This window comes from Mesoplodon bidens (assembly GCF_964165515.1).
Source record: "Mesoplodon bidens genome assembly, chromosome: 18".
Classification (NCBI taxonomy): Eukaryota; Metazoa; Chordata; class Mammalia; order Artiodactyla; family Ziphiidae; genus Mesoplodon; species Mesoplodon bidens.
In genome coordinates, this window is record NC_138175.1 from 35,214,429 (window position 1) to 35,240,237 (window position 25,809).

Genomic DNA, 25,809 nt, shown 5'->3' on the forward strand with positions numbered 1-25,809 from the left:
AGCATAATTCTAATTCAAGATTTTAGGTGGAGCCATGTCAGCTCCTGGTGTCCTTTCTGAGGCTCCTTAGCCTACCTCTGAGGAAAGACCCTCCAGCTGCCCTTTCCCCTTTCTTCTCAGGGTGGACTCTTGATTTCTCAGTGATTGGGCCTCCAACCTTTACACCATACCCTCAAATGTCCCTTTAGGAAAATCAAATATCTACATGCACGACTGACTACTGCTTACATGAAAGGTCCCCCCCCCTTTTTTTTTTTTTTTTTTGCAGTACGCGGGCCTCTCACTGTTGTGGCCTCTCCCGTTGTGGAGCACAGGCTCCGGACACGCAGGCTCAGCGGCCATGGCTCATGGGCCCAGCCACTCTGCGGCATGTGGGATCTTCCCAGACCCGGGCACGAACCCGTGTCCCCTGCTTCGGCAGGCGGACTCAACCGCTGCGCCACCAGGGAAGCCCTCCCCCGTCTTTTAAAGTGCTTCAAAGTGACAAAGCATTGGTTTAGAGTTGAAACTTGAGACAGTAACTAATTGACAGAGAGGTTGGGCAGACAAGAGCAGAGAAACCTAAGAATGCTAGGTACCTTCTGCAGCCCTCAGAGGTCCAGGCATATAGAGCAGACTCAACAAATATGCGCCGAGGGAAAGAACACAAACTGGGAGATATCCAGCAGGAAGCTGGGATACCTACTATCTGTCATTCCTCATTCCTGTACCCAGGAAAGCCATCACTAGTTGATCACAGATTCTTAGAGCTACAAAGCCTCTTAGAGACCAATTCATCAGATTACCACTCTCAAGAGTTGGGAAAATGAAAGAACAAGAGGGGATGGGTGTACTTGCCTCTACATACATCCCTATGGTTATTCAGTGCCAGAATCTGAACCTAGTCCAGTAGTGATCTCATCCACTATGGCTCATGGTACCACCCTCTGGGCTCAAAGTTCTACTCTCTGGCTTTGCCCTCTGAGTTATCTTTTTTTTTTTCTTTTTTTAAATGGAAATTATCACGTTTGCAGCTGAGTAATTTTATTAGCCTATTTCCTGCCTGTAGAATTTGGGGGGATCCTCAGCCTTCTTCCATCTCCTTTTTGGTCCAAGCTGGCAGTGTTTCTGCTGGTATAAAATTTCAAGAAGCTTGTGGGTCTCCTGTGTATGTCATGGAGGATCTACGCCGTTAGACAAGAGGTCCCTACATAGATTTTTTTTCTAGATAATCTGATCTCTACTTTTGGCTTCTTCTGGGATGGCTCCAGGGCAATGCCCCCAAATTTCTTAGATGCTCTCTGGTTTGACATAGAGGATATGTGAGTCACATTCTTAATCTCTTCAAAAAGTCTTTTGTGTGACTGAGTGTTCCAACTTTTTGATTCTTCTGAGATATTAGCAAAATGTATAGTCACACTCTCGGTCTTTTCCCTAGAGCATGATTTGCTGATAGTGAATCTCTTAATTATAATGTCTTTTGCAATTTGGTTAGGCTGAGAATTTCCAAAATCATCAATTCCTGGTTCTTTTTGTTTAACAGTTCTTCTCTCAATCCATCTCTTTCCTCTCCACTACAAGCAGCAAGAAGAAAACAGACCATACCTTCAATATGTTGCTTGGAAATCCCCTCAGCTAAATATCCATTTTTATCCATCACAAGTCCTGTTTTCCACATAACTGTGGGACATGATTCCCTAAAGCTTCCTGGCACTGTATAACAAGGATCCCTTTCTTCCAGTTTCCAATATCAAGTTCCTCATCTTCTGAGCCCTCACCATCAGTGCCTTTAATGTTCATGTTTCTCTTACCATTTGTTCATGATGATTTAGGTATTTTTTACGGTGACTTAGGTTTTCTCAAATGTACTCTTTACTTCCTTTTGAGTCTTCACTAACAGAGTCAGTTTTTCTATGAATAATCTTTTTTTTTTTTTTTTTTTTTGCGGTATGCGGGCCTCTCACTGTTGTGGCCTCTCCCGTTGCGGAGCACAGGCTCCGGACGCGCAGGCTCAGCGGCCATGGCTCACAGGCCCAGCCGCTCCGTGGCATGTGGGATCTTCCCGGACCGGGGCACGAACCCGTGTCCCCTGCATCGGCAGGTGGACTCTCAACCACTGCGCCACCAGGGAAGCCCTATGAATAATCTTTTAAAGGCAATATAGGCTTTTTCTACCGCACTTCTGAAAATTCTTCTAGTCACTGCCCAATTCCAAAGCCACTTCCGCACTTTTCAGGTATTTGTAATAGCATCACCCCTCTCCTGGTACCAATATCTGTATTTGTTTCCTATTGCTGCTGTAACAAATTAGCATGAACTTAACTGGCTTAAAACAAGAACAAATTATTATATCATAGATCTGTAAATCTGAAGTCTGACATGGATCTCACTGGGCTAAAACCGCAGGGCTGTGTTCCTTTCTGAAGGCTCTGGAGAGAATCTGTTTTCATGCCTTTCCCATTTTTTAGAGTCTGCCCACATTCCTTGGCTTGTGGCCCCCCTTCCATCTTTGAAGCCAACAGTTGTGTCACTCTGACTTCCTCTTTTGCCTCCCTCCTCTGCATTAAGGACCCTTTTGATTACATTGGGCTCTCCCAGGTAATTTAGTATAATCTCTTTATCCGAAGGTCATCTAATTGGCATCCTTAATTCTATCTGCAACCTTAATTCACCTTTGCCATGTAACGTAACATATTCCTAGATTCTGGGGATTAGGATATGAACATCTTGTTGGGGGGGGGCATTACCTTGCCTACCACAACCTCTGCACAGATTATTTAAGCATCCTGCTCTGTCTGCCACCAAGTGAGGCAAGAGGCCAGCTACATTCATTGGTGCCTGGCATCAGAGCCAGCCTCGGGTAATCCAGCTTGGTAAAGCCAGCCACTGACTCTGCCTCCTTTGGGACATGTCTTTGTCTTTGTGGTGGGTGGGGTTATAAAGTGTGAGGACCTCTTCTTGGCTGTCCTTGAGTTGTAGGGGTTGGTACTGAGCAGCTTCTGCAGTGGGGCAGGCCCTGAACCGGCACTCAGGGCCTGGAGAGGCAGTGTAGTCTAGTGGTTAGTGAGTGGATTTGGGGTGGGGGTAGTGGTACATTTGCCACTTGCTAACTCCATGTGCTCAGAAAGTTGCTTTCCTTCTTGGAGCCTCAGTTTGCACGGTTAGAAAGAAGGGGATGTAATAGCACCTACCTCATAGCGATATTGTGAGAATCAGACGAGAAAATGCTGGCAAAGGATCTGGTTTATAGAAAATGTTCCATAAACAGTAACTACTGTGGTTTTTATGAGTTTAGTTCTGGATCTGTCTGCTCCTGCTCTGTGGCCTCTGTTTCCCCGTCTGTGTTAAATAAGATGAGTGATGGCCCGTTAACTTCCTCTTGCCTCCCCTTGCACTGATCCTACGTGTGTGCATATAACTGAGTTGCAGAGTATTCTGGGATGGATGGCCAGCTTTGTCACCTGGTAAGAGGTAAGGACCACGACAGGCACTCGTGTCACCTTCTTGTCGGTGGCCCCCCTGGGCCTAGTTTGAGTCTGGATGCTGCCTCTGGGGGCTGAGTCCCTGGTAGGCATGGAGACAGTGAGGATGCCCCACCCAGCTGGGAGCTCTGGCCTGGCAGCCTCCATCTCCTACTGGGCCTTCATACCATGGGATCCAGGACCCCACTCTGGTCCAGGGGTTAACTGTGCTGGGCCTCTCAGGAAGCTCACACCACAGTTTACTGGAAGTAGCCCCAGGAAAAGGCCTCAGAGATTGCCCAGTCCAGCCGTGTCACAGAGGCAGAAGCACTCCGACCCTGCCAGCAACAGAGTGACCTCTGGGACCGAGTTTGTCACAGATCCAGGCTCCCCACAGATCCCTCTGCTGCACCAGGTTTATGGGGAGCGCAGGGAGACAGATGGGTAGAGATTTGAAGTTTCCTAAGACGAGATCAGCAATTCACCCAGATGTTCCTCCAACTGAATTTGCATCGTTTCATGTCTGAAAGCCACCTGTCTGGTCCTGGCTGCCTCTGTGGGAAGTGCAGTCAGTGGTGTGTCCTGAAGCACATTCATGTCTTGCAGCTTTTGTCACCTCGGGCTCTGGGGAGCATTGATCTGCCCTCCCAGGATGCCCGGGCTGCTTTGTGCCCACTTTGGGTGGACCTCACCATCAGCAGGGTGGGACCTGCTGACCCTTCTCCCTGGCTGGAGACCCCTCTCTAGACTACAACACAGCTCCACAGTACCTGTCAAATGCTGTTGTCTCTGCTTGAACTACAGGATTTTGGTGATCCTGCCCTAAAGCCTCCTTTTCAGAGGGGATACACAGTTCCCTTCTTGAAAGAGAAAACCTGATGGTTAAAGGCTTCTTCTCTAGCACTGAGAATCAGGAGACCTCCTCCTCCAATTTGCTCCCCGCTCTTTGAACATTCCACTTGTGCACTCCCCTGCTCGTGGCAGACATTACCAATTGATTTCAGCACTAATTTCTTCTGAGCCCAGATAGGGCCTCAGAATCCTCCTGAACACAGTATTCGAGGTGACCACTAACAATTTACTGTCCCTGGAAGTTTTTTTCTCTCTCTGGGCCTCAGCTTCTTCCTCTATATCAAGTGGGATTGGCGTAGATGGTTCCTGAGTCTGGAGTCCTGTTTCTCCGAGCTTGGGGAAGGGCCACAGTTATTCCCATTCCTGGAATTCCCAACGGGAACAGAGGGGAGGCTCTACCTGGAGCACCATAGAGCTTTGTCTTGTGGGGAGGGAACTTGCCTCCATAGCAATCTTCATTTTCCCAAGGAATTGGGTGAATAGCAAGGAGACCTTTTGGGGCTTCGTGAGGAATCGTCGAGCCTTTTTGTGGCTATTATGGAAACAATCCGGATGATTGGAATATTGTCCAAAATGACTTTTATATTCATCCAGAGGCTCAAATTCCAACTTCCCATATTACATGGAGGCAGCTGAAGGCCAGGTTTCCTGCTGGACTCTCTGTCCAGTGCTCTTTCCTCTGCCCCAGCGTGTCTCCCCCAGGCCCCTTGCTTGTCCCAAGTCTGCCTGCTGTGCATGGTCTGGAGTATCCATGGGGCAGCGCCCAGGTTGGGTGCACTTGAGTGAGCCCTCAATCCCCAGCACAGTACCCCACACTGGGGGCACTTGTGGAGTTGATGGAAACTTCACTCCTGGGACTGCTCAGCTTTTGTCCCCTCTGGAGGCTGGTGGTCATTTTTATTCACTTGAATGGACCTGCCCATCCCAGGAATGTCCTAGAAACCTGGAGCTGCTTGGGCATTGGCTGTTTACACCTCCCCCCTCACTGTTCTTTTCAGAGCCATTTATTCCTCTAGCACAACTTCAGTGACAGAGGGCTCCCTCCCTCCTCAGCCTGTGCCCCTCGCTGCAGGAAGGTCCCCCTTGCCGCTCACTCCTCTGGGCCTGTGGGCTAGCTACTCTCTCTCCTGCATCCAGGTACTTCTTCGGCAGCCCCAGCCTTGATTCTCTGTGACTGGAGGAGCGTGGAGCTGAGGGTCCCAGCCATCCTGGGTGGCGGCCACTCTGCTCTGCCCAGACAAGGTGTGTCTGAGGCCACGTTGTCGTGGCTGTGGCCTCAGCCTGTGGAATTCACCAAGTGTGGCCATGTGAGCTTGGGGTCCACCTGACTCTTTCTGCCACTGATGTATCCTGAAGCCCAGTTAATGTTCTTTTTTCTACATAATTGAGTTTTTATAGAAATTCCTCCCCTCTTTTATGCTTATTTTCGTTCTTTTCCTGCAGCAGACTGCAAAAGCTCCATATAACCCATTTCCTATCAGGCCTTTTTTCAGGATTAGTCCTTTTTAAATGACTTTAATTTCCTTTTTGAAAGTGATTTTTCTATTTATTTTGTTATATTTCTTTGTACTCATTCTAGGGGGAGGGGGAGGCCAAGGATCTGGCATTAGTCACTGGGTTTCCCTCCTGATATTCTCATGTGACAGTGCCCCCTCCCAAAGGAGAGAGGCAGGGCAGCATGGTGGGTGAAAGCACCGACTCAGAACCAACTAACTGGATTTGAATCCTGGCTCTCCTGCCTGCAAGCTGTGTGGCTTTAGGCAAGTTACTCAACCTCTCTGTGCCTCAGTTTTCTCACCTGATCAGGGAAATATTCAATAATAATAATAGTGCCTATCTCATTGGGCTGTTGAGAGGACTGAATGGGTTAACACACGTAAAGCTTTTAAAAGAGTGCCTGACACATAGTAGACTCTATCAAAGTATTCACTTGGACGTGAAAAGGTGCTTGGTCAAGCTGGACTTTCCTTGAAACTACCTTCTCCCTGAGCTCTGAAACATTCAAGTTGAAGGGGACCTTGGGGTTGCCTTCATCCTGTTTCTGCACCCCTTCCCTTTCTGCCCATCTGCCTGAGGGCGTGTGCTGCACCGGCTGCACTGTGTGATGTCTAACAGTCAGCATGAGGGGAGTGTTGCCGCTGTAAGAAGAGGACCCCCCTTCATCTGCCGACCTCCCTGCCGATCCATCCTGAGTGTGCTGGCCCCAGTCATCTCTCCAGTCTGCTCCTAGAAGAGTAAGCTAAGTGCCCCCCAAACAAAATGCATTTGGAGGGATGGGGCGTCAGCAGTCAAGGTTAAACGTTGTTAAGGTAAAAGGCTTTAAACAGGGCAATCTGAGTTGGGTCTTTATTTGTCAACATGCCCGTTTCCCCTGATTGGATCTTTTCAGTTTAAGGAGCCTTATTTTCGTTTCAATTCAGATGATTATAATCTCAGCAGTTGCTCAGTTTGTTGTTCCCAGAATAATGTGCTTTGCTTTAGTTTTGAGACCTCTTTGCAGAAAAATAAAGCCAGCCAGGCAGCCCCGCAGTGAACCTCGGGGACTGTGGTGCTGGGACAGGTTGCTGCTTCTTCTCAAAGACTGGGTGGGGTTGCGGGTGGAGCAGGGTGAGAGTAGACCCCACAATCCTGGTCAAACACCACTGGGGCATCCGGCTGTGTGACTCAGGGCAAGTTACTCACCTCGCTGAGCCTCAGCTTCCTCATCTCAAAAATGGGATGTTACCAATGGGAGGATGAAAAGAGATTAATTGTGGTAATAGAAGCACTTAGCAGAGTGCTGGCACTTGGGACGTGCTCACTAAATGTAGCTGCTAATTTTATTAGCACTAGTGGTACTCATTTGTGCTAGTTATTATTATTGGCCAAATAGTGCTTTTGTTTATCAGTTTTATTCAAGTATAATTTGCATACCATAACATTCATTTGTTTTAAGTGAGCAGTTCAGTGACTTTTAAGTAAATTCACAGAGCTGTGCAGTCCTCACCGCAGTCCAGCTTTCAGGCATTTCCATGATCTCAGAAGGATGCCTCTTGCCCATTTGCAGTCAATCCCTGCTCCCTCCTCTGGCCTCAGGCAATCACTAATCTGCTTTCTGTCTCTACAGATGTGCCTGGCCTGGACAGTTCATGTAAATGGAATAAGAGTGCTTCTTCACATTACGTTTTCTCATCCACCCCTCACAACACGTCCCTGTTTGCAGATGTGTGAGCTGACTCTGAGGGTTTAGAGGAACGCTTGTGGGGTGGACAGATGAATGGAGGAGCAGGGTTCAAGTGCACGTGTCTCCTCTCATCCTCATGAACGAAAGACGTGTCCAGGCTTGGTCTTTCTGGCAAGGCATCTTCCTTGCCCCCCTCACCCATGAACTGGCCTGTCTTCCATTCGTCAGCCCTGCGAGCTTCAGCCAGCTTCTGTACCTCCCGGGCCTCGGGGGCCCCTCCCTGCAATGCAGACGATGGGCCATTCTGGTGGTCCTGTCAGGGCTCAAAGGAGAGCCAGCCCATGACTGCATGGGAGCTTGACACGGGGGTCCCTCTCCTGGTCTCACCTACTCAGGTGTAGTCTTGTACGACTGACCTGTGTCAAGGGGCCTGACTGTGGACAGGCCTGGTGCTGTCCTTCCCTGGGGGACGTCACTGTGGTTGTGCCTCAGTTTCCTCATCTGTACAGTGGGAGGGGCCCTGGTTCCCACCTCCTTCGTGGTTAGAACAGCCCTTAGCAGAGGTACACAGGAAGGGCTCCGTGGCAGCTTGCGTGAGTCTGAGCTAAGACATCAAAATAATAAAAAGCTGGTGGAGCCCGGCCAGGGGGCGGGGGCGGAGCACGTCCCCCAGCTGCCCCAGCTCCAGCCATCTCTTCCCTTGGGTCCCTTTGTCTGCGCCCCGCGTAGCCCAGCTGGCAAGAGCTGGGAATTACCCGGCAGGGGCCGGGGCGCCTCCCACTGCATCTCATCTGAGGAGCTGGCAGCCCTGCGTCCTTCCCATTCGAAGGCCCTGTAATGTGAGGCTCCCAGGGGAGCGGGTGCCCTCACTTTGGGAGGCACCCTGCTCTGGGTTGGGTGACTGGGCTTCAGAGGCAGGGAGGCTGCTGGGAGATGCAGGACTCTGGGCCGGGAGCTTTGGAGAGCGGCATCCTTCCAGGCAGAGCTCTGCCAGCGGTGGCAGCTGGGGTCAGGCAGATCTTCACACGGTCGGGGCCAGAGGCCCCGGGCGGGCACCAGGGTGGTGCGTGGGCCCTAGGAGCAGGCTCTGAGTGACCCCGAAAGACCCTTTAGCCGGCCTTGCTTGTCTCTCCAAGTCTTGGGGTTGGCAGCTGTGAGAGCCTGGGGGTATGGGACCCCCGGTCTGAGCCATGCCTCCGTGATGGGGTGTGTGTGTGTGTCTGCAGGTGAGTGTGCATGTATGTTCAAGCTTGTGTGTGCATGTGGGAGTGATTGCAGAGGAATGGATATGTTTGTGTGTGTGTGAATATATGACTGTGTGTGATTGTGTGTGGGTATGAGTGTGTGTATGACTGCATGTGTGAGTGTGTGTTGGTGTGTTGGAGTTCACGTGTGAGTTGTGGGAGTGACGTGTGACCTGTGTGTGTGTGAGTGTGTTTATGCGTGCAGGTGTGCGTGCCGGTGCCTGCCCAACCTCGGAATGTGGTCCCCCTGCCTTTCCCTTCTAGAGGGTCTGGGCTGCCTCTGGCCAAGAGTTTCTGGGTTCCATCTGTGAGGCTTTTCCGAAGACTAAGCTGGCTTGGCTGGGGGCCGGAGAGGCGGGGGCCGTGGTCTGTTTCCTCGGGGGTTAGAAGAGCAAGGTCAGTGCAGTCGAGTCTGAGCTTTTGTTTGTCTCTCCCCTGCCCGTAGCAGCCTGCGGTCCGTTTCATTCATCATTAAGTCTTAAATCCACCCAACACGAAACTTGAGCCATGGAATTCACTCCCTGCTCAGGCTGGCTGGGTTCAACCCCCGCCGTGTCTTGGGAAACTTCACTGGTTTAATTTGCTGTGTCCGGTTTGCCTTTGTTTTTTCCAGAAATGGCCAACCCCTAGTGCGGGGGTGGCCCCTGTCCCTGGGGAGGGCGGGCCACATAGGGTGTCTGTGCAGGCCCCGTCCTCACACGCCACAGGGGATTTAAGGGCCCACTAGGCTCTGAGCTCTATGGCCATCTGGGTCCTGGCCCCATCTCTGATCACCGCACCGTCGGGCCATCACCCAGGGTCCTGAGCGAACTTGGGGCAAATCCAGGGGTGGAGGGGGAGCAAAGAAAACGACCGCCCTTGGGATGGTCTGGGCTGGGAACCCTGCAGCCCCTCCTCAAGTGCCCTTCGTTTACCCCCGTGTGTGCTCTCGGGGCTGATACCATGTGCCTGTCACTTCCGCCTCATATGTCTGTGTGCACCTGAAGCAGCAGTTCCAGCTTTATCAGTCCCCCCTTCCCCACGGAATGTGGTGTGGCCGAATTCGTTAAAATGAATTTTATCTTCTTGCAGAGTTTTGCTTACGTCCCATTGCACCAGGGGGATTTCCCCCACAGACTAGGGGTTGGAGGGGGAGTCAACCCCCGTGTCTTGATCAAGTGATGGGACTTACCTCCTTTGGGCCTATGGGACTGATGGTCTCTGAAGACATTTCAGGTGACTTTTTTCCCAGGCTGCACCCCCCCCCCACCCCCCATCAGGGAAGTGACTGAGACCTCACCTCCTGTTGGGGGGCTGGGTGCTGCATCCAGCGAGGTCCAGGAAGGTGTTGCCCAGGGGAGAGGCACGTCCCCTGCTTATCCTGCCACCCTTCTTCCACCCCCTCTGCAGACTGGAAGGCGCGCATGTCCACTTGCTTCCGGCCCCCCAGACTCCCTCCCCCCACTCCCCCTGCAGCAGCTGGCCAGCTGCACAGCCTCAGCCCGCGAGCTTTCAAGAAGCTGGCTCTGTCCTTGTTTCTCGCGGCCCTGGGAATTGCCTCTAATCTCTCTTCTGCCTTCCCTCTGCAGATGGTGACGACGACCCACAGCTCTCCTGGGTGGCCTCGTCTCCCTCCAGCAAGGATGTTGCGTCACCCACGCAGATGATCGGAGATGGGTGTGACCTGGGCCTGGGTGAGGAGGAAGGGGGCACGGGCCTGCCGTACCCTTGCCAGTTCTGCGACAAGTCCTTCATCCGCCTGAGCTACTTGAAGAGGCATGAGCAGATCCACAGCGACAAGCTGCCGTTCAAGTGCACCTACTGCAGCCGCCTCTTCAAGCACAAGAGGAGCCGCGACCGGCACATCAAGCTGCACACGGGCGACAAGAAGTACCACTGTCACGAGTGCGAGGCGGCCTTCTCCCGCAGCGACCACCTGAAGATCCACCTGAAGACCCACAGCTCCAGCAAGCCCTTCAAGTGCACCGTCTGCAAGCGCGGCTTCTCCTCCACCAGCTCGCTGCAGAGCCACATGCAGGCCCACAAGAAGAACAAGGAGCACCTGGCCAAGTCGGAGAAGGAGGCCAAGAAGGACGACTTCATGTGCGACTACTGCGAGGACACCTTCAGCCAGACTGAGGAGCTGGAGAAGCACGTGCTCACCCGCCACCCCCAGCTTTCCGAGAAGGCCGACCTGCAGTGCATCCACTGCCCCGAGGTCTTCGTCGACGAGAACGCGCTGCTTGCCCACATCCACCAAGCCCACGCCAACCAGAAACACAAGTGCCCCATGTGCCCCGAGCAGTTCTCCTCGGTGGAGGGCGTCTACTGCCACCTGGACAGCCACCGGCAGCCCGACTCCAGCAACCACAGCGTCAGCCCCGACCCCGTGCTGGGCAGCGTGGCCTCCATGAGCAGCGCCACTCCAGACTCCAGCGCCTCCGTGGAGCGAGGCTCCACGCCGGACTCCACCTTGAAGCCGCTGCGGGGCCAGAAGAAGATGCGGGATGACGGGCAGGGCTGGTCCAAGGTGGTCTACAGCTGCCCCTATTGCTCCAAGCGGGACTTTAACAGCCTGGCCGTGCTGGAGATCCACCTGAAGACCATCCACGCGGATAAGCCACAGCAGAGCCACACGTGTCAGATCTGCCTAGACTCCATGCCCACCCTCTACAACCTCAACGAGCACGTCCGCAAGCTGCACAAGAACCACGCCTACCCCGTGATGCAGTTCAGTAACATCTCCGCCTTCCACTGCAACTACTGCCCCGAGATGTTCGCCGACATCAACAGCCTGCAGGAGCACATCCGCGTCTCCCACTGCGGCCCCAACGCCAACCCGCCCGACGGCAGTAATGCCTTCTTCTGCAACCAGTGCTCCATGGGCTTCCTGACCGAGTCCTCCCTCACGGAGCACATCCAGCAGGCCCACTGCAGCGTCGGCAGCGCCAAGCTGGAGTCCCCGGTCGTGCAGCCTGCGCAGTCCTTCATGGAGGTCTATTCCTGCCCCTACTGCACCAACTCGCCCATCTTCGGCTCCATCCTGAAGCTCACCAAGCACATCAAGGAGAACCACAAGAACATCCCGCTGGCCCACAGCAAGAAGTCCAAGGCAGAGCAGAGCCCGGTCTCATCTGACGTGGAGGTGTCTTCCCCGAAGCGGCAGCGGCTTTCGGTGAGCGCCAACTCCATCTCCAACGGCGAGTATCCCTGTAATCAGTGCGACCTCAAGTTCTCCAACTTCGAGAGCTTCCAGACCCACCTGAAGCTGCACCTGGAGCTGCTGCTGCGCAAGCAGGCGTGCCCCCAGTGCAAAGAGGACTTTGACTCCCAGGAATCCCTCCTGCAGCACCTGACGGTGCACTACATGACCACGTCGACCCACTACGTGTGCGAGAGCTGCGACAAGCAGTTCTCCTCGGTGGACGACCTGCAGAAGCACCTGCTGGACATGCACACCTTCGTGCTCTACCACTGCACCCTGTGTCAGGAGGTCTTTGACTCCAAGGTGTCCATCCAGGTGCACCTGGCGGTGAAGCACAGCAACGAGAAGAAGATGTACCGCTGCACGGCCTGCAACTGGGACTTCCGCAAGGAGGCCGACCTGCAGGTGCACGTCAAACACAGCCACCTGGGCAACCCGGCCAAGGCACACAAGTGCATCTTCTGCGGGGAGACCTTCAGCACCGAAGTGGAGCTGCAGTGCCACATCACCACGCACAGCAAGAAGTACAACTGCAAGTTCTGCAGCAAGGCCTTCCACGCCATCATCCTGCTGGAGAAGCACCTGCGGGAGAAGCACTGCGTGTTCGATGCGGCCACCGAGAACGGCACGGCCAACGGGGTGCCCCCGGCTACCGCCAAGAAGGCCGAGCCGGCCGACCTGCAGGGCATGCTGCTGAAGAACCCCGAGGCGCCCAACAGCCACGAGGCGAGCGAGGATGACGTGGACGCGTCAGAACCCATGTACGGCTGCGATATCTGCGGGGCGGCCTACACCATGGAGGTGCTGCTGCAGAACCACAGGCTGCGGGACCACAACATCCGGCCAGGCGAGGACGACGGCTCCCGGAAGAAGGCTGAGTTCATCAAGGGCAGCCACAAGTGCAACGTGTGCTCACGGACTTTCTTCTCGGAGAATGGCCTCCGGGAGCATCTGCAGACGCACCGGGGCCCCGCCAAGCACTACATGTGCCCCATCTGTGGCGAGCGCTTCCCCTCGCTGCTGACGCTCACTGAGCACAAGGTGACCCACAGCAAGAGCCTGGACACGGGCACCTGCCGCATCTGCAAGATGCCCCTGCAGAGCGAGGAGGAGTTCATCGAGCACTGCCAGATGCACCCCGACCTGCGCAACTCCCTCACAGGCTTCCGCTGTGTGGTCTGCATGCAGACGGTCACCTCTACGCTCGAGCTCAAGATCCACGGCACCTTCCACATGCAGAAGCTGGCGGGCAGCTCGGCTGCGTCCTCCCCCAGCGGCCAGGGGCTGCAGAAACTCTACAAGTGTGCCCTGTGCCTCAAGGAGTTTCGCAGCAAGCAGGACCTGGTGAAGCTCGACGTCAACGGGCTCCCCTATGGCCTCTGCGCCGGCTGCATGGCCCGCAGCTCCAACGGACAGGTGGGTGGCCTGGCCCCGCCCGAGCCTGCCGACCGGCCCTGCGCCGGCCTCCGCTGCCCCGAGTGCAGCGTCAAGTTCGAGAGTGCCGAGGACCTGGAGAGCCACATGCAGGTGGACCACCGTGACCTCACTCCAGAGACCAGCGGGCCCCGGAAAGGCGCCCAGACTTCGCCAGTGCCCCGGGTAAGTGCAGCCCACCCGAGCCTGGACCTTGCTCCTTGGGGCTCTGCTCATGCCCAGAGGAGCCCCCGTGCTGAGCTCTGTGTTGCCCGGGGGCGTTCCCTCTAGTAGCCCAGAGAAGCAGCGCCGTTGTGCAGCGGTTAAGCACATCTGATTGCAGTAGACGCTGAGTTCAAACCCCAGTGTTGCCATTTCCCTTCCTGTGTGACATGGCATTTTTCTTCCTGGGCCCCATTTGCCAAGTGCTCGTCTGTAAAATGGAAATAATGATTGTCTCGACTTCATAGAATTGTTATGAGGGGCCCCGTGGCATAATGTAGATAAAAGGCTGATGCAGTGGGTGCTCCCTCAGTGTTGGTGGTCATCTTGGTCATTGATCTGGGAGTGGACTTATTCACATGCTTATTGGGTCTTCTTGGGCAAGTCACTCTGTTCTCTAGGCTTTAGATTTAGGAATCCTTTGACAATTTATGGAGATAATATACACATAAAGGGCTTGGAACCTGGCACTTAGGGCCCAGTCACGCTAGCAGTTATCACCAGCTGACACCGTTACCATCAACAGCATCACTATAGTCAGTGCAGTTGCTGGTACATGGAAGGCCCTAGGAATGTTTCCAGTTACTGTTATCGTAAATGACTGATTGATGATTGGTCAAAATTATCCTGTGCACCCTTTATTTTGGGGGTGCCTGGCAGCTAAGCAGAGTCAGAAACGGTCTCTGCCTTGGGGGCTACCAGATCGGGGGGAGCCACAGGCCCATAACCAGTGGGTTTCAATGAGGCAGGGGAAGTCTGAGCTACTGGAGGGTCCACATGGGCCCTGGGAATGGTGACCAAGGGGCACCTGCCAGTGGGCCTGGAGGCTGCGTGACCCTCAGGTGTCAGAACGGGCCCGGGGATTCCCATCAAGTCTGTGTTGTCTGTTTCCAGACCGAGGAGGTGCCAGGCAGATCTCGGGGGTATCTTTCCCTGGAGGGCCACTGCTGGTACCACTGGCAGGGGGGCAGGATTTGGGGAAGGGCCACCTGCCACAGGTGCCTGCTAGAAGACAGGGATGTCTGCTGAGGGTGTTTCACTGTGGGATCAGAACTGGGGCCCGGAACTCCGGGATTTTGAGGGGGAGAGAGAGTGAGAGAATGGCTGGAGAGGCTGAAGGGAGAATCTGCAGTGGGGGCCCCTAAGGGGTCTCCTGGCCAGCTTTCCACAGAGGCCAGTGAGCCAGAGGCCCTGACCAAGATCACCCAGCTGCAGAGAGAAACGTCTGAATGAGGATAGAGCTGTGTGTCCAGCTGGGGCCTGAGGCCTCTCCTCAAAGCCCCGTCTGTAGCAGAGAGCTCCTTTTAGAGGTGATTGATCGGTTGATTAAATTTGTCCTGCGCGCCCATTATTTCTGGTGTGCCTGGCAGCCAAGGAGAGTCAGAAATGGACCACTTTCTTAAGGCCTTTTGACTGAGCAAAGCCTCTAGGTAAGGGGCCAGCGGTCACCCTTCAGAGGTCCTGGGCACAGTGCAGTCACGGCTGCCCAGCTCTGTCCCCCTGAGCCTCAGCTTGCTGCCAGCCAGTGTGGGTGAACTGGGGAGGATTTGGGCCCTGGAGTCAGATGCCCTGCGTTAAAATCTCCCCCTTCCAGTACCCACTTATGATTTGACCTCTCTGGGCTTCGGTCCTCACCTGTAAAGCCAGAGGGTAATAGTAATACCACTAGTAATAGCAATTGCAATAGTGTCTACCTCCAAAGCTGGCATCGCCTGAGAGGGACTGGGGGGTCGTTCTGCTTTTTTAACCAGCCTCTGCTCTGGTTGGCCGGCGTGTGTTCCTCCTCAGTTGTCAAATACTGTGAGTGTCTCCCTGCTGACCTCAGTGTTTTGCCCTGAGGATTAAATGAGTAAAGACATGCTGGACATGTAGCAACCATCACTTGTTATTTTCCCGTTTGTAATTGCACCTCACATTTATTGAGGAATAAGGATGTGCCAGGCACATCCAGGCACTTTCTATCTATCTAATCCTTACAACACTCACTTTACAGATGAGGAAAAGGAGGCAAGGAACAATTAGGTAGTTCGCTCTGAGCCCCCCAGTTTAAAGAAGCAGAGAAGGGATTGGAGCCCAGGGAGTGTGTGGTGCCCCAGCCCGAGCTCTTGACCAGCCCTTCAGCCAGCACCTCTGGAGCCCATCCTAGTTGCAAGGGTGGGGTCCAGGGTGGTCAGCCTGGTGCTCATGTGGTGGGACAGTGTGGCACGGCCGGGCCCCTGCATACCCTTCTCCCAGGTGCGCTCCAGCCCCATCCCTGCCCACACTGGGGCTCCTGCCGGCCATGGGGCTGCTTCTAGCGTCCCCAGAGCCTTTGGCTATTGAAGGCTGGATCCTGTATCAAGTACTACTTCGTGAAACCCCTACTGTGTGGGCACCCACTCTTATATTGTTTCCATGGCAACACCCTGGACCTTTGCCATGACCTTGGCTTTGGTACAGAGGGGGCCCAGACTCAGAAAGGTGGAGCCGCGTACCCGAGGACGCACAGCTGTGCGTGGGAGTACGGAACTACGAACCCGAGGGGGCTTGTTTTCTGGGAGCCTGGAAGGCCTTCCTCTCCCTGTCCCTGGTCTTGTGAGAGAGAAGGGAGCTGGAACTCACATCTAGAGGCCTGGGCAGATGGGCCATTTGCAGAAAGGAGCTAGACAAAGCCCGGGTACCTCCCCAGCGGAGGCACAGCCTCTGGGGCCTCGCCCCCTGCCTGGGCACGCCTGGGGGCAGGGGCCCAGCTGTCTGTTCACCCACCCCTCCCTCCCCCAGGGTTCACGCATACAAGAGCAGACTCTGGGGGCTGCACAGGGGCTTGGGGGCTGGCAGGCTGGGACCCTCGGGAGTGTATCCATAGCAACCAGCTCTCTGAGGACTGGGTTCCGATGGGGCCGAGGCTGCTGTCGGCTGGAGCAAAGCAGTGAGGTTCCGCCTCCCCCTCTGTTTACGGGTAATAACGGCATCACCCCAATTCCAGCCCCTTGTGGGCAGACGCCGGCCCTCAGCGACTCACCAGACTGCCACGGTGCCCCGTCCGGCGTGGGGTGGGGAGGTAGACTGGGTGCTTTCACACTCTATCTTCCTGCAGGGTAAACAGCCAGCCAGGTTCCCGGGCTTGTTCAGGTGACAGCTTTCTGTCACCCAGAGCAGGACTGTCTGGGGTGGTCTGGGGCATGGAGCCAAGAACGCAGCTCAGACAGTGGCTCTGGAGGGCACCTGCCTGGGGTCCAACCCCAGTTCTCCTGCTCACCAGCGCTAGGCTTTGACAAAATGATTTAGCCTCTTGAAACTCCACTTTCTCCATCCCTAAAGTGGAGCTTGCAGAGTCATCGTGAGTATTCCGAATAAACAGTGCCTGCACATAGTAGGCTCGTAGTAGGTGCTCAGTAAATGTGAGTTGCGATAACGATCATGGGAATTCAGCGGCAGTGGCTGTCTTTCCCCTCTTCTTCCCTTTTCCTCTCCACATCCTCAAGCATGTTCTCTTCCTGCCCCGGGACCCTCTGGGGTCGCTCGGGCCACGCTGGGGAAGGCAGCCCTGGCCAAGGTGCCAGGGTTCAGCTTTGGCTCTCCTGGGCTGGGCCCCGGGGAGGGCGCTTATGCAGATGAGGTGCTTTGAATGCCAAGTTCTATTTTTCTGTGATGACGTCTCCTAGCGGGGGCTGAACCTCCAGAGGAGGATGGGGTCTTTGGGGGATAGCAAAAGGGAGACGGACCCAGAGGAGGTGTTGGGGTGAGGATGGAGGGCAGCAGGAGGTAGACAGAGTGAGAGTCCTCAGCTGTTCTCCCTGTGCTGTGTCCCACAGCCTGGCCTGGGTGCCTGCTGCTCCAGACCCTGGGCATCCCTGGTCTCACATGCAAGGCCCGAAGGGCCATCTTTGGGTGGGGGCATATGGGTATACATGTGCCTTAGTGAGTATTGGTGCTGGTGAACCTGTGTGTGTGCAGGTGTGTGTATGCCCGACTGTGAATGTGCGTGTGTATACCTATGAGTCTGTATGTGTGTCCACAAGGGTCAGTGCACACCCTTGTGCCATAAGCTGCTTGTGCATCCGTGGGTGCATTGGGGAGTGATGGGTGTGGCTGTCAGGGTTCCAGGGAGAGGACTGAAAGCGATTGTGTTCCTGGGGATGTTCTGTGAACTTGTGGTCCATGAGGATGTCTCCACTTCTCCGAGGGTGTTGCACTTATGTGTCTGTGTACAGGGAGCAAGTGGGTTGCTGTGTGTAGGGGCTGTGGGTGTGTGTGAGGGTCTTGCATGTTGGTGATGAGCTGGGGCGAGGTATGTAGGATGTTTGCAAGCCTGTGTGTATATCCTCACATGCGTGTCCATGCCTGTGCATACGCGCTCTGTGTGTGTGTGTGAACGCCTAGGCTCTTTGGTCAGCAGCTCCTGTGACCACTCCCCTGGGATTCCCCTGGAGCCTGTTGCCCCACGAGGCAGGGCCTGGTCCTCTTCCTGCCACTGAGGGGTGGCCATACGGTAGGGGGACATTTGGGGGTACCCTGTCATCCTGCCCAGGCAGGCTCCTGGTGATTTGTCTTTCAAGCACAGTGAACCTACTTCATTCATCTGCCCCGAGGAGGAACAGCACTTTGCTCATGAACTGTCCCCCGCACTGGTCTGGGCTAGCTGTGGCCGTGGCCGTGGCCTCTAGAGACTTCCAACCAAGGAGGTGGGGGGCACAGTCTTCCTTGTCCAGCAGGCTCCTCTGGGCTTCCTCCGCGTGGAGCTTCCTGGGGCGTGCTTCATTCTTGCCTTTCCTTGTTCATTCATTCATTCATCCAATCATCCATGTAAGCATCAAGGACTCCTATACTTGCCAGGCAGAGTGGGTGAGGGACACATGTGAGAGGGAATGAATGATTTTGCTGGTGGAGAAGCCCAGGGTGCTTCCTCTCCATGAGCACAGACCAGGAGTTGAGCCGCGGCGGGTGCTTCGGGACTGGGCCCCTCAGAAGACTTCAGTCCCTGCTATCTCTTCTGGCCTGAAATCTCCTCTGCCTGTTGTGAGGCTCCCCTGTTCGGTTCCCCCACCAGACTCACCCATTATTCCCGGGTGTTTCCGTGCTGCCTGCCTGCTTCCGGGCCCAGCGCTGTGGCTGCTCTGAGGACATACTGAACGCCCAGGTTTCCCGAAGCCCTGGGAGCAAGGCCCTCTGGTCTTATCAGCACGGGTCCTGGAGCCCCAGCGGGGACCCTGCCTGGAGCCTGGAGCTCCCAGCACCAGCTGGTCCAGTTGTTTCTCCATTCACTTATTCAATAGTCTCTCAGCAGCAGTAAGAATCATGATGAAAGTTCAGTGCTTATTAGACACTCACCCTGGGCTGGGCCCTGTGTTGGGTGGTGGGGATCCAGGATCCCTAGTCACCGTGGGATGACTTCTCTTTGTCCCTTCTGCCCTCATAGAGGGCATGGCACATGTTATTTCACCACTTTGCTCATGTGTTCAACAAGTGCTTCCTAAGCACGCAGTCTTTGCTGGGACCTCACAGGTGGACAGAGCGCATCCTGGCCCTCTGGGTGCTCACAGTGCAGTGCAAGCTAACAAACCAATTGGCCACGACAAAATCGTATGCGGATCAACTAGGTGCTTTCAGCATAAGCTCAGGGGCCTGGGGAGATCCTAAACTCACTCTGGGGTGGGAAGAAAAGGCTTCTCAGAAGAGGTGCCATTTGAACAGAGTCCTCAAGGACGGGGAGGGTCTTCCAGGTGGAGGAAACGGCATAGATAAAGGCCTGGAGGTGAGACCAGGCCCTTCAGAAGAACTGCAGGTTCAGGTGGGGCTGAGGTGGGGCTGAGACAACTGAGCCCTCTGGTGGTTCGTCCCGGCTACATCGTTGAGGTGGGGCCTCAGTGCTCAGCCAAGAAATCCACAGTCTTCCCTCCCTCCCTCCTTATCCCACCCCTCTAGGTGGTCACAAAGAGGGAGGGAGACGCAAGAGGGAAGAGATATGGGAACATATGTATATGTATAACTGATTCACTTTGTTATAAAGCAGAAACTAACACACCATTGTAAAGCAATTATACTCCAATAAAGATGTAAAAAAACAAACAAAAAAAAAAACAAAAAAAGAAATCCAGAGTCTTGCCCTCTTTTCCAGAGGTCGAGGGAGGCCCCATCATCCCAGGACCCAAAGTAGTCTTCAAAAAACTTGGATATTTTGAATTCCCATACCACCCCTCCCTCTTCATCAAAACGCACAGCCACAGCCCTTCCCCCCACTCAGGCAACACACCTCTGTCCACAGTGGTCTGGTTTCACACTGAAGCTCCACTCTTTGGAACCAGTCTTCGAGAAGCTTTGAAACTTCTCATGTTCTCCATTTTTCTGCCCCCCTCCCCACAAAAGCAGTTGGTAATAGCTCCCCGTGTGTGGAAGCCAGCTGTAGGATCACCTGGGGCCTTGTGTGCCTAGGGCAGATGAGGAATTCTTCATTCACCCCTGAGTGTCAGAGCTGATGGAAGCAGTCACCCTTGCTTGGCCACTTGGTTCTTAGGGTAGGTAAATAGATGAGAGAGGAGTTGGATGGGTGCAAAGAGAGATGAATGGATGGATGGATGGATGGATGATTGGATGGTTGGATGGTTGGATGACTGGGTGGCTAGATGAATGATGGGTGTGTGTGTGTGTGTGTATGTGTGTTTAGATGGATGGATGGGTAGACAGGGGGCAGTTAGACAGTGATGGGTAGACAGATGGATGAACAGACAGATGGATGAGTGGCTGCAGCAGGCATAGATAGGTGGAAGATGGGTAGATGGATTTGAGCACACCCCAAGCAGAACAGCGTGCCTCAGCTTCCTTTCTGTGGTTCTGCTGTGTGCCCTCACCTTGGGATGGGGCAGTTTCCCCGGCTCGGGCAGAGGAGCAGCTCCCTTGCAGTGGAGCCTGTCCCCACTTCCCCAGGCTGAATCTGAGCTGGATGCAGAGGCAGGTGGGAAGAGAATGGCCTGGAGAGAACTGGGAGCGGATCAGAGCCATTCTGGGAAGTCTTGAGCCATGGCCTCCAGGAACTTTTGCCTTCTGCTCTGTTCTGCATCCTGGCTGTCTAATTCCTTTCCTTTCGGTTTCCAAACAGAAGAAGACGTACCAGTGCATCAAGTGCCAGATGACCTTCGAGAACGAGAGAGAGATCCAAATCCACGTTGCCAACCACATGATCGGTGAGCATGCGTCTCCCGTGCTGCGGCTGCTGCTCGGGGTAGAAATGTGTGGTTCCAGTCGTCATTTCACTGGCTTTTAGCTCAAAGGGTAGAGTCACTGCTGCTGTCTCTGAGACATTTCAAATGGGACTGAAAATGTCAGAGCTGGAGCACTTTCTCCACCCGAGCCTTCTTTTCGCGTGGCTCCGCTCACATCGCAGTCCAACTTTTGACAGTCTCTTCCATTTCCCAGCATACATTTCCCTCCATTTCTGAAATGAAGTGCTTTCCAGTTGTCAAGCGCTCAGGGGCAATGATGCTTCAATTTCGTATGTCATGACATCAAATAGATTTAACTGCTCGCGTTTCCCCGCTAAACGTGGGGAATTCCTCCGGCACATTGTCAAAACAGAATGCTTACAAAGTTATTTCGCTGCTTTCCCCATTCCTCTTCAAGAGGTCTTGGACTTTGGAAAATTCAGCCTTTTAAGAAGGGAGCTTTCAAAGTCCCATCGTGTTCCCACTTGGTGTCCCGAGGGATGGAGGGAAGCCTTGAGGTCTTACTTGCCTTTTGTGGGTGGATGGGGTCTCCCTGGCGGCTAGGGAGGCCCTTGCTATAAGAGAGGGCACAGCGGATTTCTGGTGGCATGGAGCTAGCCCAGGGGGTGGGTTTGGCAGTGAGGGCCTCGAGAACTTCTGGAATCTTGATGCCCTGGGTCTTTGGCGGAAGCGTGATCACCTTCTCCAAGACTCCCGCAGTCTGAGCGATGAAAGGTCAGGCCTGGGTTGAGCATCCCGACCCTGACTTTCTCTCCATTTTTCTGCCTCTAATATGTTTTCATTAGAGTCTTAACAGCCATGCCCACAGAGTGCTGTTTTACAAAACCCTTGATTGCATACATTAAAAAAAGGTCCACGTAAGTGTCCACCTCAGTGGATCCTCATGAACTGAGCACACTTGGGTAACCAACACCCAGGTGAAGAAGCAGACCATTCCTGCATCCCAGAAACCCCCTCCTCAGCCCCCTCCAGGCCCTTCCCCCACCAATGAAAGGGCCTCAGCGTCCTGATGCTAACAGCATAGGTTACGTGTGGTTGTTTTGCATTTTATGTAAATGAGATCACACCGTCTCTGCACATTTGTGTCTGGTGTCTTTTGCTTGTTCATATTAGTGCCTGTGCTTGGACATTGCCCCTTCTCACTGGTGTATGATATTCCATTGTGTGAACACATCACCATTTATCTGTTCTTGATACACATCCTGATGGGCCTCTGGGTAGTTTCCATTGTGGAATGGTTTCAGATACTGTGCTGCTGTGACCATTCTTGTATGAGTCGTTGGTGAACACTCACATGCAGTTTTAACGGGAATATCTCTGCGACTGAAATTGGTGGGTCGTAGGATACGAGTAGGTTCCCCTCCAGTAGCTACAGATGAATACACTTCCGAAGTGGCCGGTTGCATGAAGTCTCCCTCCCACCTCAGCCTGTGAGAGTTGTTCCACATCTATGCCATCACCCCCATTGTACATAATAAGGCCCTTCTGCAGTGGAGCTGTGCTCAGGGTGGCTATGGTCCCCTGGTCCCCGCCAGCTGCTGCTCAGTGAGTTTGGGTACCTAGCGTCCCAGTGACTCGGGGCAGGTCCCCTGAAGGCGCTGAGCACAGCTGGGTGCCTGGTGGGACTCCCTCAATGACAAGGGGACATGAGAAGCACGGGAGGGGCAGGGGACCCTGGGAATTCAGCCCGACAGGAAGATTGGTGACTTTGTAGTTCCTTCTGTTTGAGAGGCCCCTGCTGAAGGAGAAGAAAACTACCCTGTCCATCACTGGCTGCTGAGCGCGCTTTCACGGCAGTGTCGGGGCGGTGAAGACGAAGATATCTAAAAATGTTTGCTTTTGTAGCAGGTGTTAATGTGTGCTCCTGTTTGTAAGCACGAAGGCCGAGAGGCTGGCTAATTGGACCACAGTGATTTCAAAGGTGTTTCTCCCCCCCTCCTTTCTCCCTTCCACCTTTCCTTTTGTGCAGCACCTGGAAGCTGTGTGTCCACAGGTGGAAGGCGAGGGCTTGCTCTTAACTAGAGTGGTGCAAGATGTGAAAGGAGGGTTTGATTGGCACTTGGGTCTTTGCGTGAGCAGAGGGCGGGGCTCCTGCAAGAAGTCCCGGCTGGTGGCTGGAAAGGGCCCCTCACCGGGCTCCGCAGTGCTGTGAGCTGACCTGTTCTCAGGATGCGTGGGGGATGGGGACCTGGAGATCAGGCAGCAAGGAGCTGTTGGTCTCAGAGCCCGAGCGTCCAGGCAAGACGTGTATGCAGCTGCACGAGGTCTCACATGCAGGCCCTTGGATCATGGCCGTGAGGCGTGGGCTAGGGACCTGCTGGAGCTACACCTCTGGTGGCAGGACTGTATCTCCTCTCACTCTGCCCTGCCCCCCTCACCTACCCTTCCTTCCCTTGCCTCATCACCTCCATCAATCAAAGAACATTGAGCATCTGCTGCATGTAGAGACCTGGGGTGGTCCCTGTGGGTGATAGAGGGTGAAGGGGACATGGCCCCTGCCCTCAGAGACCTCACAGCATCCCGCAGAAGACACCACAGCACCACCCTGTGCAGTGGAGGGAGGTCACACTGGGTAAGGATGCTAACAGCTGCCATGGACTGAGCCCCACCACAGGCCGGGTACTTATGTAGCTTCTGGTTCTCCACCTCACGGAGGAGGTTTAATGACTTACCCAAGTTCTTCCAGCCAGGAAAGAGCAGAGCCAGGGTCTGAATAAAAACCAGGCTCCCGGGCTTCCCTGGTGGCGCAGTGGTTGAGAGCCCGCCTGCCGATGCAGGGGACACGGGTTCGTGCCCCGGTCCGGGAAGATCCCACATTCCGTGGAGCGGCTGGGCCCATGAGCCATGGCCGTTGAGCCTGCACATCTGGAGCCTGTGCTCTGCAACGGGAGAGGCCACAACAGTGAGAGGCCCGCATACCGCAAAAACAAAACAAAACAAACAAACAACGAACAAAAACAAAAACAACAAAAAAACCTCCCAAGCTCGCTCCACTGTGTGTGGCTCCCCTGCCAGGGCCTGTGGTGGGAGAGACCCAGCCCTACCCTCAGGGGTTTCCTGTGCATGGGAGAGGCTGATGGGCATCCAGTAAGCACAGTGTAGTGAGGTTGGTGCTTCCGGAACAGGGACTGCTGGATCCAAATAAATCCATCAGGAAGGCCTGGGTATTGAAGGGTAAGGAGGTGTTTTCTCTGTGGTTTAGGGCCATCCCTGGCAAAGGGAGCAGCTTAGCAATGAAGGACAGTCGCTAGAGAACAGGGCCCTCGGAGAGCTGATTGTAAGGAGGAAGCAGGTCCTTGAAGGATGTGTTGTGGTTAGGCTGAGAAGGTGGGGAGAAGCATCTGTGTGAAGACTGCGGGGTGAGCAGAGCTCAGAGGCAGGGGCAGAGGAGGTGACTGGGGAATGGACGAGCCCGACTTGACTAGGATGGAGGCATCACACATCGTAACATCATGGGCAGTGAGGGTGGGGAGGTGGCTTGGGGCTGGACCATGGAGAGCCTTGAAGGCCAGGTTAAGGGATCCGGGTTTGGACTTGACCCTGTAGGCTGGGGTCCAAATCTGGGGGCCCCTTGGTGGGTGTTTTATTTGGTTTCCCTTGAGAAACCAGGAGAGGTGGCAGCCATGGCCCATATTCCCACACAGCACAGTTGATGGGAGCTGGGCAGCAGCTGGAGCCACAGGCCCCACCAGTCCCTGTTGTGAGTTGGGCGGGTGCTTTGCTCATTTGTGGCCCCTGCCTGGTCCCTGCGGGCACCTGAGTGTACAACCTTGGGCTTACACACGAGGGAGCCACGGAAGGTTTTGGAGCAGAGTGTGGCCTGGTTGTCGCTGGGTGCTTTGGGGAGATTAATCTGGGTGCAGTGTTGAGGGGGAAGAAAACGGGATGAGAGGGCACGGTATGGACAACTAAGTGGGAAGGTATCAGAACAAGGTTTAATAGAAATCCTTGAAAAAGTAAGCCAACAAACAGAAAACAATAGTTAAATTCAACAGAAGAAAAGTAATGGACTGTGATGAAGATGATTATTGAATTTAAGATGTCTAGAGACTGGAACTTAATGGAACAATTCTAGGACAGATAATACTTGGGAGAAGTTAATATCTGGTGGAATGTTTGCTTTGTTTATTGTCTGTGTGCCTTTAAAAAATAAACTCGTTATGCAAAAAAAAAAAAAAGCAAAAAAAACAGAGACCTGCCCCGTCTGGTCCAGAGGTGAGGGAATGAGACAGGGAGGGAAGGGAGGAGGGAGGTGATGGAACTTACATTTGGCCTGTGCTGTGTGCCTATTGGCCCCGGTGGCTTGGGGAAGGTGGCGGGAGTGACTGTGGAGGTGTGAATGGAAGAGAAGCTGGTGCTGCAGCCCCGGTAGACACTGTCTAGTGTCCCTGTGGGCAGCTTCCCCTGCTAAATGGCCCGAGCCCAGAGTGGCTGCCTGGAGCTGGCGGGGGTAAAAGCCCCCCCTTAGTCGCACCGAGGGGACTCAGCAGATAGACGTGACGCTGTTTAGCTTGGTGGCGTTCTCATAAACTCGGGGCACCGGGGGTCTGAGGCAGGACTCCCCAGGGACCTGGACTGTGGGAGCCCACCCCCGGGGGATGCTAAACTGACCTTTTTATAGCGGGGTGGGCGTGCCTCATCGTGGCTTTGCAGCCTCCAGACCCCGGGAGTTATGGATGACTCAGGGACATGTCTCCTTGGAAACATTTTCCCAGCGCCCCTCTCCTGGCTGCCGCTGGCAAGGGAGTGATTTGGAGCTGATCGAAAGGCAAGGGTCTTTTGAAACCTTTCAGTGGCGGGGTCTCCTTTGAAATCCCCCCTCCCCACAGAGAATGAGGCCCCCCTTCTCTGGGCTTCCCCCAGCTTTTGAAATGGTTTTAGACACTCCCTCCCCGAGCAGGCACATCAAAACCTTGGAGCAGTCCACAGTTCTGTTCTGTGACCTCCTGCGGGGACGACCTGGCTCCACCCAGCTGCCCCTTCCTCACCTCCCCCTGCACCCCTCTCCCCCGAGATCCCCCGCTCCCCCCCCGCACCCCCCCCCCCCGACACCCTGGAAAATGGCTCCGCGGGAGGCCCCCACCTTGGGCTC

The 25,809-nt window shown here is 54.5% G+C and overlaps 1 protein-coding gene across 1 annotated transcript in view; it reads left to right on the plus strand.

Moving 5' to 3' along the window:
* Window positions 1–25,809, plus strand: part of ZNF423 (zinc finger protein 423) — a 336,656-nt gene that overhangs the window by 182,333 nt on the left and 128,514 nt on the right. Inside the window, exons 4-5 of the mRNA XM_081217128.1 lie at window positions 10,268–13,482; window positions 20,594–20,678. Coding sequence (XP_081073254.1) covers window positions 10,268–13,482; window positions 20,594–20,678 — 3,300 coding nt within the window. The remainder of the gene's footprint in view (window positions 1–10,267; window positions 13,483–20,593; window positions 20,679–25,809) is intronic.